The sequence below is a fragment of the Anomalospiza imberbis genome, chromosome 10 (assembly GCF_031753505.1).
Source record: "Anomalospiza imberbis isolate Cuckoo-Finch-1a 21T00152 chromosome 10, ASM3175350v1, whole genome shotgun sequence".
Lineage (NCBI taxonomy): Eukaryota > Metazoa > Chordata > Aves > Passeriformes > Viduidae > Anomalospiza > Anomalospiza imberbis.
The window spans coordinates 472,390-484,423 of NC_089690.1; the positions used below are offsets into that span (position 1 = coordinate 472,390).

At 53.7% G+C, this 12,034-nt stretch overlaps 1 protein-coding gene across 1 annotated transcript; it reads right to left on the reverse strand.

Moving 5' to 3' along the window:
- Positions 1-599: 599 nt before the first annotated feature.
- Positions 600-11,634, reverse strand: IGSF10 (immunoglobulin superfamily member 10). Its single transcript, XM_068200075.1, has 6 exons — positions 11,377-11,634; positions 10,221-10,350; positions 9,207-9,597; positions 4,770-8,702; positions 3,180-4,080; positions 600-2,529 (listed from the first exon to the last, which is right to left on the reverse strand). The coding sequence occupies exons 1-6, from the start codon at positions 11,568-11,570 to the stop codon at positions 621-623; spliced, it is 7,458 nt and encodes a 2,485-aa protein (XP_068056176.1). The 5' UTR covers positions 11,571-11,634; the 3' UTR covers positions 600-620.
- Positions 11,635-12,034: the final 400 nt, after the last annotated feature.

Sequence of the window (12,034 nt, forward strand, 5' to 3'; positions counted from 1 at the left end):
TGCATTGGCCTAACAGTGCTGAGCAGAGCTTCCTCTCTTGTTCCAAACTGAGCTGTTCTGTGTTATCTCATAGCTCTGCAGAAAAGACTGTGGCAACCACAGCTGTGCTATTAAAAATGCTTCACCACTTGTTACATCATGGAATATTTATTTTAAAAACATACTAAATATTAAAACACATTAAGAAGGTAATCTGCATCCCAAACAACCTGCTCCTCTGTTCCCAGGTGTCCTTGCCCTCTCTGATCGGTGCTTGTGACAGTCATACAAGGTGGGCAGTATTGAACTGATGCAGAACTGTGTCTGTGCAAGAGCTCTCTGGGCACATTTACAGAAAGTTGCCACGTCTGATAGTCAATGTTTTTTATTACTTTGCAGAGCAGAAGTGCCTTCATTTTGCTTTCATTTAAATCCCCTGAACATGGAGAGGACCAATGTCAGCAAATAATGCTAGGGCTAATTTTCCCTTTCCTCTCTCCTTTTGCCCAGTGACTGCAGACTGAATGCTGTGGATGTGTCCAGGCACTCATGTGCTTGCGGCTGCCTTCAATTAAAGCCATGGCAAGGATGAGTCCAGCCCGGCCAGCCCATGTTCCCCACGTTCCTGCTGCGTTTCTGACTCAGATGATGTGCACGTAGGTGACTGCAGTGTCGGTGCCAAGGGGGTTCCTCGCTGTGCACTTGTACACACCAGAACTGGAGGGTCGGGGGTTCTGCAGGAGCAGAGTCCCCGTGGGGTGGAGCAGCTCGCCCCCAGACCCCCGGCCCTGGTGAGCTGTGGAGAGTACGGAGCGGTCAGGTAACTCCCAGGTGATTTCTGGTTTTGGGATGCCCAGCACGACGCAGTGGAGCTGCACTGCTGCCCCTGGCATGGTGTGGATGGCTGGGGGGGGCCTGCCCATGATCCGCGGGGCGTAGGCTGCGACCATGACGGGAATGGTGAGGGAGGAGTCTCCAGCATCGTTGTGGGCCCTGCACACGTAATTCCCTGCGTCGTGGGCCGAGGCTGCCCGGATGACCAACGTGCCGTTCTCCAGCAGCAGGTGCCTCCCGCTGACCTGTGGCCGGTCCAGCACGCGGCCCCCTGGCAGCGTCCACGCCAGCCTGGGCTGGGGGCTGCCCTCGGCCAGGCAGTGGAGCGACAAAGGCTCCCCGCTGACCCCCTTCACCAGCCCTGCAGGGCGGGTGAGGATATTGGGCTTCTGGGCAACCTCCAGGACCATCAGCTTTTCTATGTAGCCAACCTGGTTGCGGGCAGCACAGCGGTAGCGCCCGGCGTGGTGTCTCTCGGGGCTATAGATGGTCAGGGTCCCATTGCTTCCTGTGAAAAACTGGGATGTCCTGATGCTGCTGGAAAACCATGTGCCATTGGGCAGCATCCAGCTTATATCCGGGGGAGGGTTTCCATCCACAGAACAGTTCAGTGTGGTAGTTCTCCCAGGTTTTACAATTATTTTTTCATTGAAAGGGTTTTTGAACATTGGTCTCCGTAGCATTTCTGTGACTTCCAGCTGCACCACCAGCACACTCTCTCCCACATCGTTACGTGCCACACAGATAAATTCTGCCGTGTCTGAGGGCCTGATGTTCCGAATCTCAAGCGTCCCATTTTTGTGCACCACAATCCTGCTCCCGTAATATGGGGCTGTTAGGAAAATGTTATCAGGCATGATCCACATAATCTGAGGAGGAGGTGTCCCTTCTGCCCGGCAGTCGATGTGCTTCTTGGAGTGCCTCACTGCCGTCACCTTCATGATCGTTTTGTTCCTGTATAAACCATTTATGATGGGGGGTTCAGCAGCCACATCCAGCTTATACAGCTTGGTGTCGTCCCCGCCAGGGTTCCGAGCTACACACAGGTACTCCCCAGCATCCAGCAGGCTGGCCTGGCTGATGGAGAGTGAGCCGTTGGCGTGCAGGGAATGCCTGTCTGTGGACGAGGAGATCATCTCACTGGAGGGCAGCAACCAGAATATCTGTGCCCTGGGTTCTCCAGCAGCCTCACAGTCCAGCAGGGCTGTGTCTCCAGCTGCCACTCTAATGAGTGTCTTGTAATTGTGCTTTATTTGAGGGGCTGCCACAATGACCATGACGTGGATCTTCATCTCATCCCTCCCCAGAGTGTTTTGGGCGTAGCACGTGTAGTCTCCTCCTTCTGCCACTCCAGCTTTGTTGAGGTACAGGGTCCCGTTGCCGAAGAGGACGTACCTGCGTGCCCTGTGCCCGCCGTCATCCGCCAGCATCGCGTTGTTCACCACTGTCCCGTCTGGCAGGCCCCAGGATATTTCTGGTGTGGGCGACCCTGAGGCCTTGCAGTCCACTCTGAAATCCTTCCCATACGGCACCAGTTTCTTGAACTGCTGTTTGTGGTCAATCTTGGCTGGTTTCATTGTGATGCTGACTTTCATCAGTATGAGATCCTCCCCAATTCTGTTTCTTGCAACGCACAGATAATCACCTGCATCCTTTTCTGTAACTGCTTCAATAGCCAAGGATCCATTGGGGTAGACATGGATCCGACTCCCCATTCTGTTGTGGGGAGAGAGAGGAAGAGAATTATGGAAACAAGTGCTGGGGGTGCACACTGAGCACTGGAAGGGACTGAACGTGCTAGCAGCCTGGTGCAGCACAGAAGGCCTTTCCAAAGGCACTGTGCCCATGCCTCCTGCCCACCCAGCATGTCCTACCCTGATGTCACTGTCAGTTTTGGTGTTGTGTGGATGTGAGTGCTGCTGGTTCTGCTGGGAACACCCTGAGCTGGGGCTGTCTCTCCTAAGGTGGAGGTGAAGTGTTACTGTGGGAGGGCTGTGGGGAGACCCCCAAAGGTAGACGTGGCAGAGAAACCCCTCCCTCCTGAGCCCTGCTTCACAAATCTGTTAAAAATAACTTCCCCTCCTCTAAACTGACAGCAGCCAGCCAGTGCATGGTGACAGTAATTACCTTAATTCAATTATGACTTGTACTTGTTTTGAGACCTCACTCACTTATGGCAACTGGTGTGATCTGTTAATAGGTCTGTTATTAGATATAGATGCTATTAGAACAGATGCTTCACAACTGTTCATACTTAAAATTTGGTTTAGTTCACAGTGTATTAGTGCAGTAATGGGCTCTTAGTTGAGCACCAGAGCAGGCAGTGTTTGAAGCTCCAAAGAGGAGGAGGGAAAAAAGTGTCATACCTGTGCCACTGGTCCACAACAGCCTTGGAGGGCAGCCTCCAGATTATCCTGGGCTTGGGCTCCCCACTTGCTGTACAGTTCAGAAGCAACCTCTCCCCAAAATTCAGCCGAGTCAGTTCTCCAGAGGCGATGGCTATTTTTGGAAGTGTCTCTCTGCGCTCCACCACGAGGCTGACCACCCTCCTGTCCGAGCCCGTGGAGCTGGTGGCTATGCACTCGTAGGTGCCGCTGTCGGAGGGGGCCGCGCTGCCCAGTTGCAGCGTGCCGTTAGGGAGCAGGAGCAGCCCGGCGCGCAGCGGCTGCAGCGGCTGCAGCACCGCGCCGCCGGGCAGCACCCAGTGCACGCTGGGCTGGGGCTTCCCCTGCACCGTGCACGGCAGGCTCAGGCTCTCCCCCGCCGTTCCTGCCACGCTTTGTCTCCTCTCCTCCAGGATGGTGGGGGGGGCCGCCACCACCTGCAGCCTCACCGGCAGCGCGTCGGTGCCCGCGGGGCTCCTGGCCAGGCACGTGTAGAGGCCCCTGTCGTACACGGTGACCGCCCGGATGACCAGCGTGCCGTCCGGCTCCACGAGAGCTCTGCCGCTGCCCGCGGAGGAGTGCCGGAGCTCGGTGCCGTTTGCCAGCAGCCAGGAGATGCGGGGCGGGGGGCTGCCCTCGGCCCTGCAGGGCAGCAGCACGCTGCTCCCGGAGTGCGCGGTGAGCGGGCGCCCGCGGCCGCCGGCGATGCGGGGCGGCTGCGCCAGCACGGCCAGCGTGACCAGGAGCCGAGCCGCGCCGTGCGCGTTGGCCGCCGTGCACAGGTACTGCCCGCCGTCCTGCGGCCCCGCCCGGGCGATGGCCAGCGTCCCGTTGGGCAGCACGGCCCAGCGGCCGGCACCGCCGCGGCCCGCGGCATCGCGCCCTGCGGAGCAAGGCACGGAGCAGCGGTCACTGCGTGGCACAGCCTGGCACAGCCTGGCACTGCCTGGCACTGCCTGGCACAGCCTGGCACTGCCTGGCACTGCCTGGCACTGCCTGGCACTGCCTGGCACAGCCTGGCACTGCCTGGCACTGCCTGCCCCTTGTTGTGTTTCCTCAGTCCCAAATACCCTGGCCTGCTCTGCTCTGCCCTAAAAACGAAGACAACAGCGGTAAACCGGAAAGAAATCAGAGAATTCTGCCTATAGAATGCCAAAGCTTTAAAGTAAGAATGAAGCTGAATCTCCAGCAAAGTTTGGATAAAGCACATGGGCCTTTGCAATCCAAACCTGGCACAGCTGTAACTGGATTTGAGTGGTTTTTACCACGTTTTTCTTTTCACTTGTCTCACTGTCCTGGAATAGCAGGTAATGTACAATAAATACTGAATTCTTCCCACAATAAGCAAGGAATTATAATTAAACATAGATTTGATTTTTTAAATAATTTCACTAAAGAGCTCAGCCAGCACTAAGATGCTCCAGCGAGTCTCTGTCACTGTTTCCAAGTTTACGTTTCACTAATATTTCACAGGACTCTGAAACGAAGCAATGCTTGAGTTTGGCACACAGAAGAGGTGCCAAATTACAGGACTAATGGAAGGTAAATTCTAGAGAGGTTTATCAAGCTCACCTGATGGTATCTTGGTCCAGTGTATTGTTGGAGGGGGGTTCCCAGTAGCTTCACAAGGAATAAAAGCATCAGAATTCGCCAGCAGAGTGAAAGCAGCCAATTTCCCTCCGACTATTCTGGGCTTTGAAAAATGGTTTCTGCCTGCAGAACCGAAGGTGATGGGACTGGGGAGGGTGGTGGTGCCTTGATTTTGTTGCCTTTCAGACCAGGCACTGACAGAGCTGTCCTTGTCCCCTCCCCGCAGAGGTGCGATCTGCGGGGGCTGCAGTGTGTTCCCCCTCTCCGTGCCCTCGGGGGGTGGCCTGGGCTGGAGCTGGCCATGCCCCCGCGGGGGCTCGGAGGCTCTCGGGGGCGCTGCGGGCACGGCTGCGGCCGGGGCCGGCAGAGGGGCGCTGGCAGCAGTGGCTGCAGCAGGAGCGCGGGGCACGGCTCCTGCTGGCACTGCGGTGCCAGGCTTTTCCTGCTGTGCTGCCTGCTTTTCCTGGACAGCTCCCTCCCCCGTTTTCAGGCAGGGCTTTTCTCCTGCCGCAGCAGTGGCTCTGATGTGCTGGGCGGGTGCTGGCCCCGACGTGGCACTGGCTGCAGCAGGTCGGGCACTCGTGGCACCAGGGGGCTTGTCCAGCCGTGGTGAGGTTTGGAGACCCATGGTGGGAGTCTGGACAGAACTAGCAGCTGGTGACGTGGCCAGCTGGGTGTTCCTCTGTGGGTCTGGTGTGGTTTGGAGAGCCATGGTGGGGCTCTGGGCAGTCACAGTGCCAGGCAGTGGTGTTGCTGACTGCGTGTTCCTCCAGGTGCCTGGGGTTGCTGATGCCTGTGTGGCTGCCGTGGGCCTGTGCTGAGGTGACTGGGGGCTGTCAGGGGTCCCCAGAGCTGGTGTTTTGGTCCTGGGGACTGCACTGACGCTCCAAGGGAGAGGTTTTGCAGGGACAAGGCTTGGAGGCACAGCTGGTGATGGAAGAGCTGTCACCGTGGGGGTAGCTGTGCTCGCTGCAGGGGTGGCTGCAGTGCTCTGGGCTGCAGCCACACTCTCTGGGGCAGGTGTTTTAGGAGGCCTCTTCCTCCTCTGACCTCTCCTTCCTCCCACTCTGAGTATTTTACTTTTGGTGACTCTGGTGTCGGTTTGAGGAGTAATAACAAGTGTAACTGTTGGCTTCAAACCCGTCACACCCAATCCACTGGCTGCAGCAGTGGCAGTGTCCTCTGCAGTGACAGGCATGGCTGTGGCAGCAGCTTTTTGCCTTGCACTATGTTTCTTTTCCTCTTCCCTGAGGAATGGTGTGTTTTGATGGGTACCCACGGGGTGCTCCAATGGCATATTCATGGTGGAGGGGGAAGACTGGGGTGTTTCTGGGCTAAATGGATTGATGAAACTGATGAAGTTATTTAAGGTTGGTACATTTGGTACATAGTTCATATTCAGTTGAACACCTGGAGCCACAGCTGTACTTCCTCTGGCAGACCCTGGCCTCCCAAAATTGTATCGGTGCTCTTTCATACTTGGGATACGTCCTGGTCTAACAATTCGTCTCCGACCAGAAATTTTCCTTCGTCTTCCATAGTGCTGCTGGAGCTGGGGTGGATGTGTTGGAACGTCCTGGATAATCTGGATTTGCTGATGAGTAGCGAAAGTCAGTGGTAGATTAGGGGTTCCTCCTTTCTGAGTACTATGAAAATAAATGGGGCCAAATTCAGAGCTTGGTGCATTGACTGTCGCCACAGGGATCTGGTGATCTGTTTTGCTGGAGACATTATCAACAGACTCAGTAAAAATATGTAACTTGTCTGCTGTGTTTTGGGGAGTTACAGCCTTGCTGGTGCCTGTAGCTTCTGTTGTGGATGTTGTGGATGCAGACTTTGGATGCTGGTTATTACTTTCCCCAGAATATATTGACTTTTGCCCAGCAGGGAAGAGTGTGGCTGTTCCACTTGGTACAGCTGGCTGTTTTACACCATTTGCTGATATTTGACTCAAATCAGATCTTTCCCATGGGTCTGTAGGTTTTAGAAGCGTTTGCGGCCTTTTGCTGGCAGGTGCCACAGGGTGTGGAAGAGGTGAGGGTAGGGGAGTTAATGGCTCTGTGAGCAGGAGAGAGGTGTCCCAGGCAGGAGGGGGGTTCGCAGTCTCCTCGAGCCCTGCAGTGATCATGGGTTCTGTTGCTCTCCCCAGAGCAGATACTGGGGATCTCCCTGTTACCGGTATCATGAATTCTTCTTCTGGAGACATGAGATCACCAGATGTCTCCTCCTCATCCTCGGGTACCTCTGAGAGCTTATGGACTTCAATGGGTGGTTCTGTTGCAGCTTCTCCTCGTTTGTCTGTCACTGTCCAGTTCCTCTTTGTTTGCTCCAGCAAGGCTGCCCAGCGCTGTGGATCCACTCTCCTGCCTGAGGAAACAAACTGTCTCCTGTGTCCCCTGAACCGCCTGCCTGTTCTGTCTCTGTAGGGCCAGTGAGGCATTTTCCCGTGGCCGTTCCTGTGACGTGTGCTCTGTGCACCCTGGCTGCTGGCTGATGATGTAGCAGATTCCCCGTGAGCTCTCAGGCTGGCTGGAGTGCCTGAGGGATGTCTCTGTGCTGCAGCAGAGAGCAGCAGTTCATTGCCAGAGCCTTCTTCCCGCTCTCCCAGAGCTCCGTGCTTTTTCTTCAGAGCAGTTTCATCCTGTCTCATCAGCACTTGGAAAACCAAAATATCAACGCCGTACCGGTTGGCTACAACACATCGGAAGTAGCCCACATCTCGCTCTGTCACCCCTTGTATTCTCAAGGTGCCATTGGCAAAAATATGTTTGTTTCCACCAGAGTGACAGAGAATTGTGTGCCCAGGGAGCACCCAGGTAACGGCAGCGTCCGGAGCAGCCGTGGAGGTGCAGGGGAGGTGGAGTGTGCTGCCAGGAGCAGCCGACAGCCGCGCTCCATTGAGCCCGTTGTGCTCCACGTGAGGCTCCAGCACCGTAATTCGGAACGGGAGCGTGTCGGCGTCCTCGTGGTTAGTACTGATGCAGTGATAGAGCCCCGAGTCAAACACGTCGGCCGTCCGCAGCGTCAGCACCCCGCTTTTGAGGACTATGATTCTCCCATCCTCGCTGATGTGAGGAGCTCGCACTTTGCTGCCATCGGCCAATATCCACTCCACGGCGGGAGCTGGCTCCCCAGCTGCCTGGCACCCCAGTTCCACGGTGCCCCCGACCAGCACCGTGTGCTCTGTTTGGGTGCTGTTGTCCCTGGAAATGATGGCCCAGTCGTGTCTCACCTGGTCTTTGTCATCGCTGGGCAGAGTGAGCTGCGCCTCGGTGGCGTAGTGGACGTGCAGCATGCTGAGCGTGGTGGCTGTCCTGTCCAGCTGCAGGGACACTTGGCTCTGCATCAGCCAGGCTGGCTCAGCTTGCAGCTCAGCCTCGATACTGGTGAAAAGTTCATCTTTCTCACTGAAGATCTGCTTATATTTGTAGCTACTGAAAGGCTCATCAGCTGTCTGCGCAGTTCGCTCCAGTTTCAAAGGAGAGCTGCTGTACAATGCCAGGATGCTCCACAGCTGCTGGATGTGTCCATCATCGATACCACACACCAGGAATGCTGAGAATGAGGTTTTGAGCACTCTGCTGGGGCCATTTTTGTCAAATGAGATGGGAGACATTTCTTTAGGTCTCTGGACATTGCAAACCATGTTGCCTCGATTTCCTGCTTGGTCAGTCATATTCAAAGCCACAGATCCTATCGGAGCTACCAAGTCCTTGGGAGACACGAAACTGAAATCCCCATCGTCTGGCACCGTGAGGTTTCTGGATTTCAGGGAGTCATGGATGACTGGCTTAGTGCAGGTGAAAGATGCAGAAGGGAGATCCACTAAACTTTTCCCATTATGAGTTTTCGGACTAGCACAGACTGGGCATTGCTGGACACCAGAACTTCTCTCTTTTCTGCACTTTATAACATCTGAAATGAAGAAAACTTCAGTAAGTTTCTGTGCTACAAGTTTTAGTATTAAAAATGATATATAGCTACTAACAAGTGGTTCTTTTGAATGAAATAAAACCAAAGCTTGAAGTGACATGTGAATGGCAGCAGCAGAGAAAGTCCTAGAGTCCCTTGAGTTCCTGAATTTTGTTTTAAAGAATCAAGTGCAATGTGGCTCTTGCTCTTGCCAATTCCACAAAAGTTAGCTTGTTCCCTGTGAATTCTCCAGTGACAGAAGCTTTGGACTGGCCGAGGAAAATTCTCCATTAAGGAAAGCTGCACTTGGGAATGGCCACTGGATTCATTTAATCTGGGAAACGCAGTGTTATTAATCTCTTTATCTTGATTGCACACACCTGTACAAATCCTATCTTCCAGTCTTTTCTGGGAGAATAAATAGATGAATAAAGGACAGTTACCTGTATCAGGAAGAGTAAGATGCTACAACAGGATTAAAGAGCATAAACAAAGCCTTCAGCTCACCTGGTCTCTCCTGTGCCCACCTGGCAAAGCCCTGCAGGCTGCAGTCGCAGGACCAGGGGTTTCCGTGGAGGTAAATGCTCTCGAGCTCTGACATGTAGGAAAACATTTCTTGTGGAAGTGAAGTCAGCACATTGTCAGATAGAGAGATGTGCTTCAGGAAGGATATTCTGAATATTTGACTATAGCGCAAGGTGACAAAAGTGTCTGGATGCAGCTGCTGAAGTAAATTTCCATCCAGGTGGACCAGCCTCAAGGAAGTGAGCCCATAGAAAACATTGGGATTCACAAATTCAATTTGATTGTGGTCCAAATGCAGCCGTACCAAGCTGTTCAGGCCATAAAATACATCCTGCTGAAGCACTCTGACCTTGTTGTAACTCATTTTTAAGACCTGTTCATGAAAAAGTAACAAATGCATAATATTAAGCCATGCTAAATTATAGGACCCCTAATAAATAATGCTGAAAGCTGCTCTGTGCAGTGAAAGTTCTTCACCACACCAGGAATGCCAGGTAACTGGAATTTCTTTAAAGAACTGTTTATATGCAGTGTGTTAAGTTTCTACACGGTTTGGCCTTTTTTTCATGAAGTCTAGAAAGGGACAGGATTTTACTGAAGGGAAAGGGAAATGTCAGTGGAAAAAAATCCTCAAAAAGCCCCAAACTGACTAACTAATTAACAATGACAAGTTTTCTTTTTGAGACACAGTAGTTGGAGCTTTGCAATCATTCTCCTCTGTAGAAAGAGAGTTTTGACTGCAGTTGCCTGCTAAGATACAGCGGAGAGATATCTACCAATGTGTTTGTCATGCTTTTTCCCCTGTATCGAGTGCCTACCTGGGAAGGAAAGACATTTCCCATGAGGATACTGGATTTTGAAGGCTGTTGACTTTCACGTGAGTAAGGTAAGAAACAGGAAACCGAAATGCTGCAGGAGGCTGCTCTGTGGCTGCTTATCAGTATCACTGAGAGTTAAATCATAACAAAAAGTAACACTGGCTCATTTAGTTCTTACCTGTAGTGAACGTAAATCACTGAACACCTTCTCAGGGATTGTGCTGATCTCATTGCTGTGCAGCATCAGCAACTCCAGTTTCTCCAGGCCAGCGAAGTCCACGGGGCTGAGTTTTCTCAGGCTGTTGTAGCTGTACAGAATGGGTTTAGTCAGCCCCAACTCACAGCTTTTAAATCCAACCAACCCAAAACCAAAGAACCACTCTTTGGGAACGGCTAAAGGTAAGCAGCACTTCCCCTTGCCAAGAGGAAAGTAAGTCATTCCTTCACGTTAGCACAAAAGGTGGTAACTTTTCCAGGACAGGAACATTCCCAGTGGATGGGGTGAGTGACACATCTGTCTGTGTTCACTTCACTGCCACTTCAGTGAAAAGCTCCTTGTACATTTTCTGCAGACACATCTGGATGGTTCAAAGGTTATGTGTATCAAAAGGGACACACAGATCAGACAAATACTGCTGAGGAGTCTCATAATTTGATTTAAGAGAGGACACTTGCTGGAAACTGCATGAAGTCAGACAAGCCTGGGTATGATCCATTCCCTTTAACCACACAGAGAACGGAGCCACCATGGAGGCTGTCATGGTCAGACAAGTGAAGTTTCCCTGGAACTCAGCAGATGAAAGCATAGACCCTAAGGCTGTGGGACATCCTAAGTGACAGAATCACAAAACAGGCTGAATTGGAAGGGACTCGGATCATCAAGCCCAGCCCTTTAGTGAATGGCTCACAGGGGGATCTAACCCCCGACCTTGATGTTTCATCACAGCAAAGTCTCTGCAGATTTTAATACCCCTGCTCCTTTTCCAGACCACTTTCTGACCTCTGGACTACCCTTCCCCAGAGAGAAATCTATTTCAGTCTTCTTCCAGGTTCCATGCTACGGACACAACATATTCAGGTAATATAAAGGAAAGTTAAGTTGAAAACTTTCTGAAGTTCTCATGTGTCCTGTGGTAGGTCCCCAAAATTTCTCCTTACTGTGGGTGGTCTCGGGCTCTGCTGGTTGTGGCTGCAGCCACTGCTGAGCACTGCAGAATGTGATAGACTTACCTATTGCTGTGGCTAATTTTTAGCCCTAAATGTGGGAGGTTAATTATTGCTGTGCAAAGCGTTGGAAGGCAAGCTGAGTGCTCAAACGCCGCAGCTGCACGTACCCCAGGTTGATGCGCTGCACGTCCGGCGGGATGCGCGGGGGGACGGCGGTGAAGTAGCGGAAGGTGCAGTGGAGCTCGGCGGAGCCGTGGCAGGCGCAGGGCCGGGGACAGGCGCTGATGCCCGGGAGGGTGGCCAGGCAGGCGGCCAGGAGGGTCCCCAGCCAGCGGGGCCGTTCCCTGAGCGGGGCCCCCATCCTGCGGGGATCCTACGCTGCCATCCCCAACAGCGGCGGCGGGCGGACGGGCTCCTGCAGGGGAAGCAGAACACGCGGGCGCTTACAGCGCTGAGCCGCTCGCGGTTAAGCCATAAGCAAAAAAGAATTCTTAACTTGAAAGAAAAACCCGCCCGCGAGCCAGCCCCCAAACTCTCGGGTTTCCCCTCAGCGACGGATCTGTGTCATGACCTAGAGCGTTGTCATTTGACAGCTGCCCCGCTTGCCCCGCTGTGCCTCTGCCCGGCGCGATGTGCCGGGAGCTGCCGCTCACAGGAGAAGCTGGAATTCCGCCGGGAGCAGCCAGGGGAGCTGCAGCCGGTGCCCGCCGTGTATCCCAGCTGCGGACCTGGCCCGGCTGTGAGGAGCGCTCCCGCCCCCGCCGGCGGCTCATCCCCCGGAGGCGCCTCCACACGTCAGCTCCTTCCCCGCCAGGAACTGTTCCA

Excerpts from the sequence above, each read along its gene's own strand:
- IGSF10 (XM_068200075.1), bottom strand. The coding sequence starts at position 11,570 with ATGGGGGCCCCGCTCAGGGAACGGCCCCGCTGGCTGGGGACCCTCCTG. Across the intron at positions 10,351-11,376 it reads GTGCAGCGCATCAACCTGGG|CTACAACAGCCTGAGAAAAC; the intron begins GTACGTGCAGCT and ends CATTCTGTACAG. Across the intron at positions 2,530-3,179 it reads GTTGTGGACCAGTGGCACAG|AATGGGGAGTCGGATCCATG; the intron begins GTATGACACTTT and ends TCCCCACAACAG.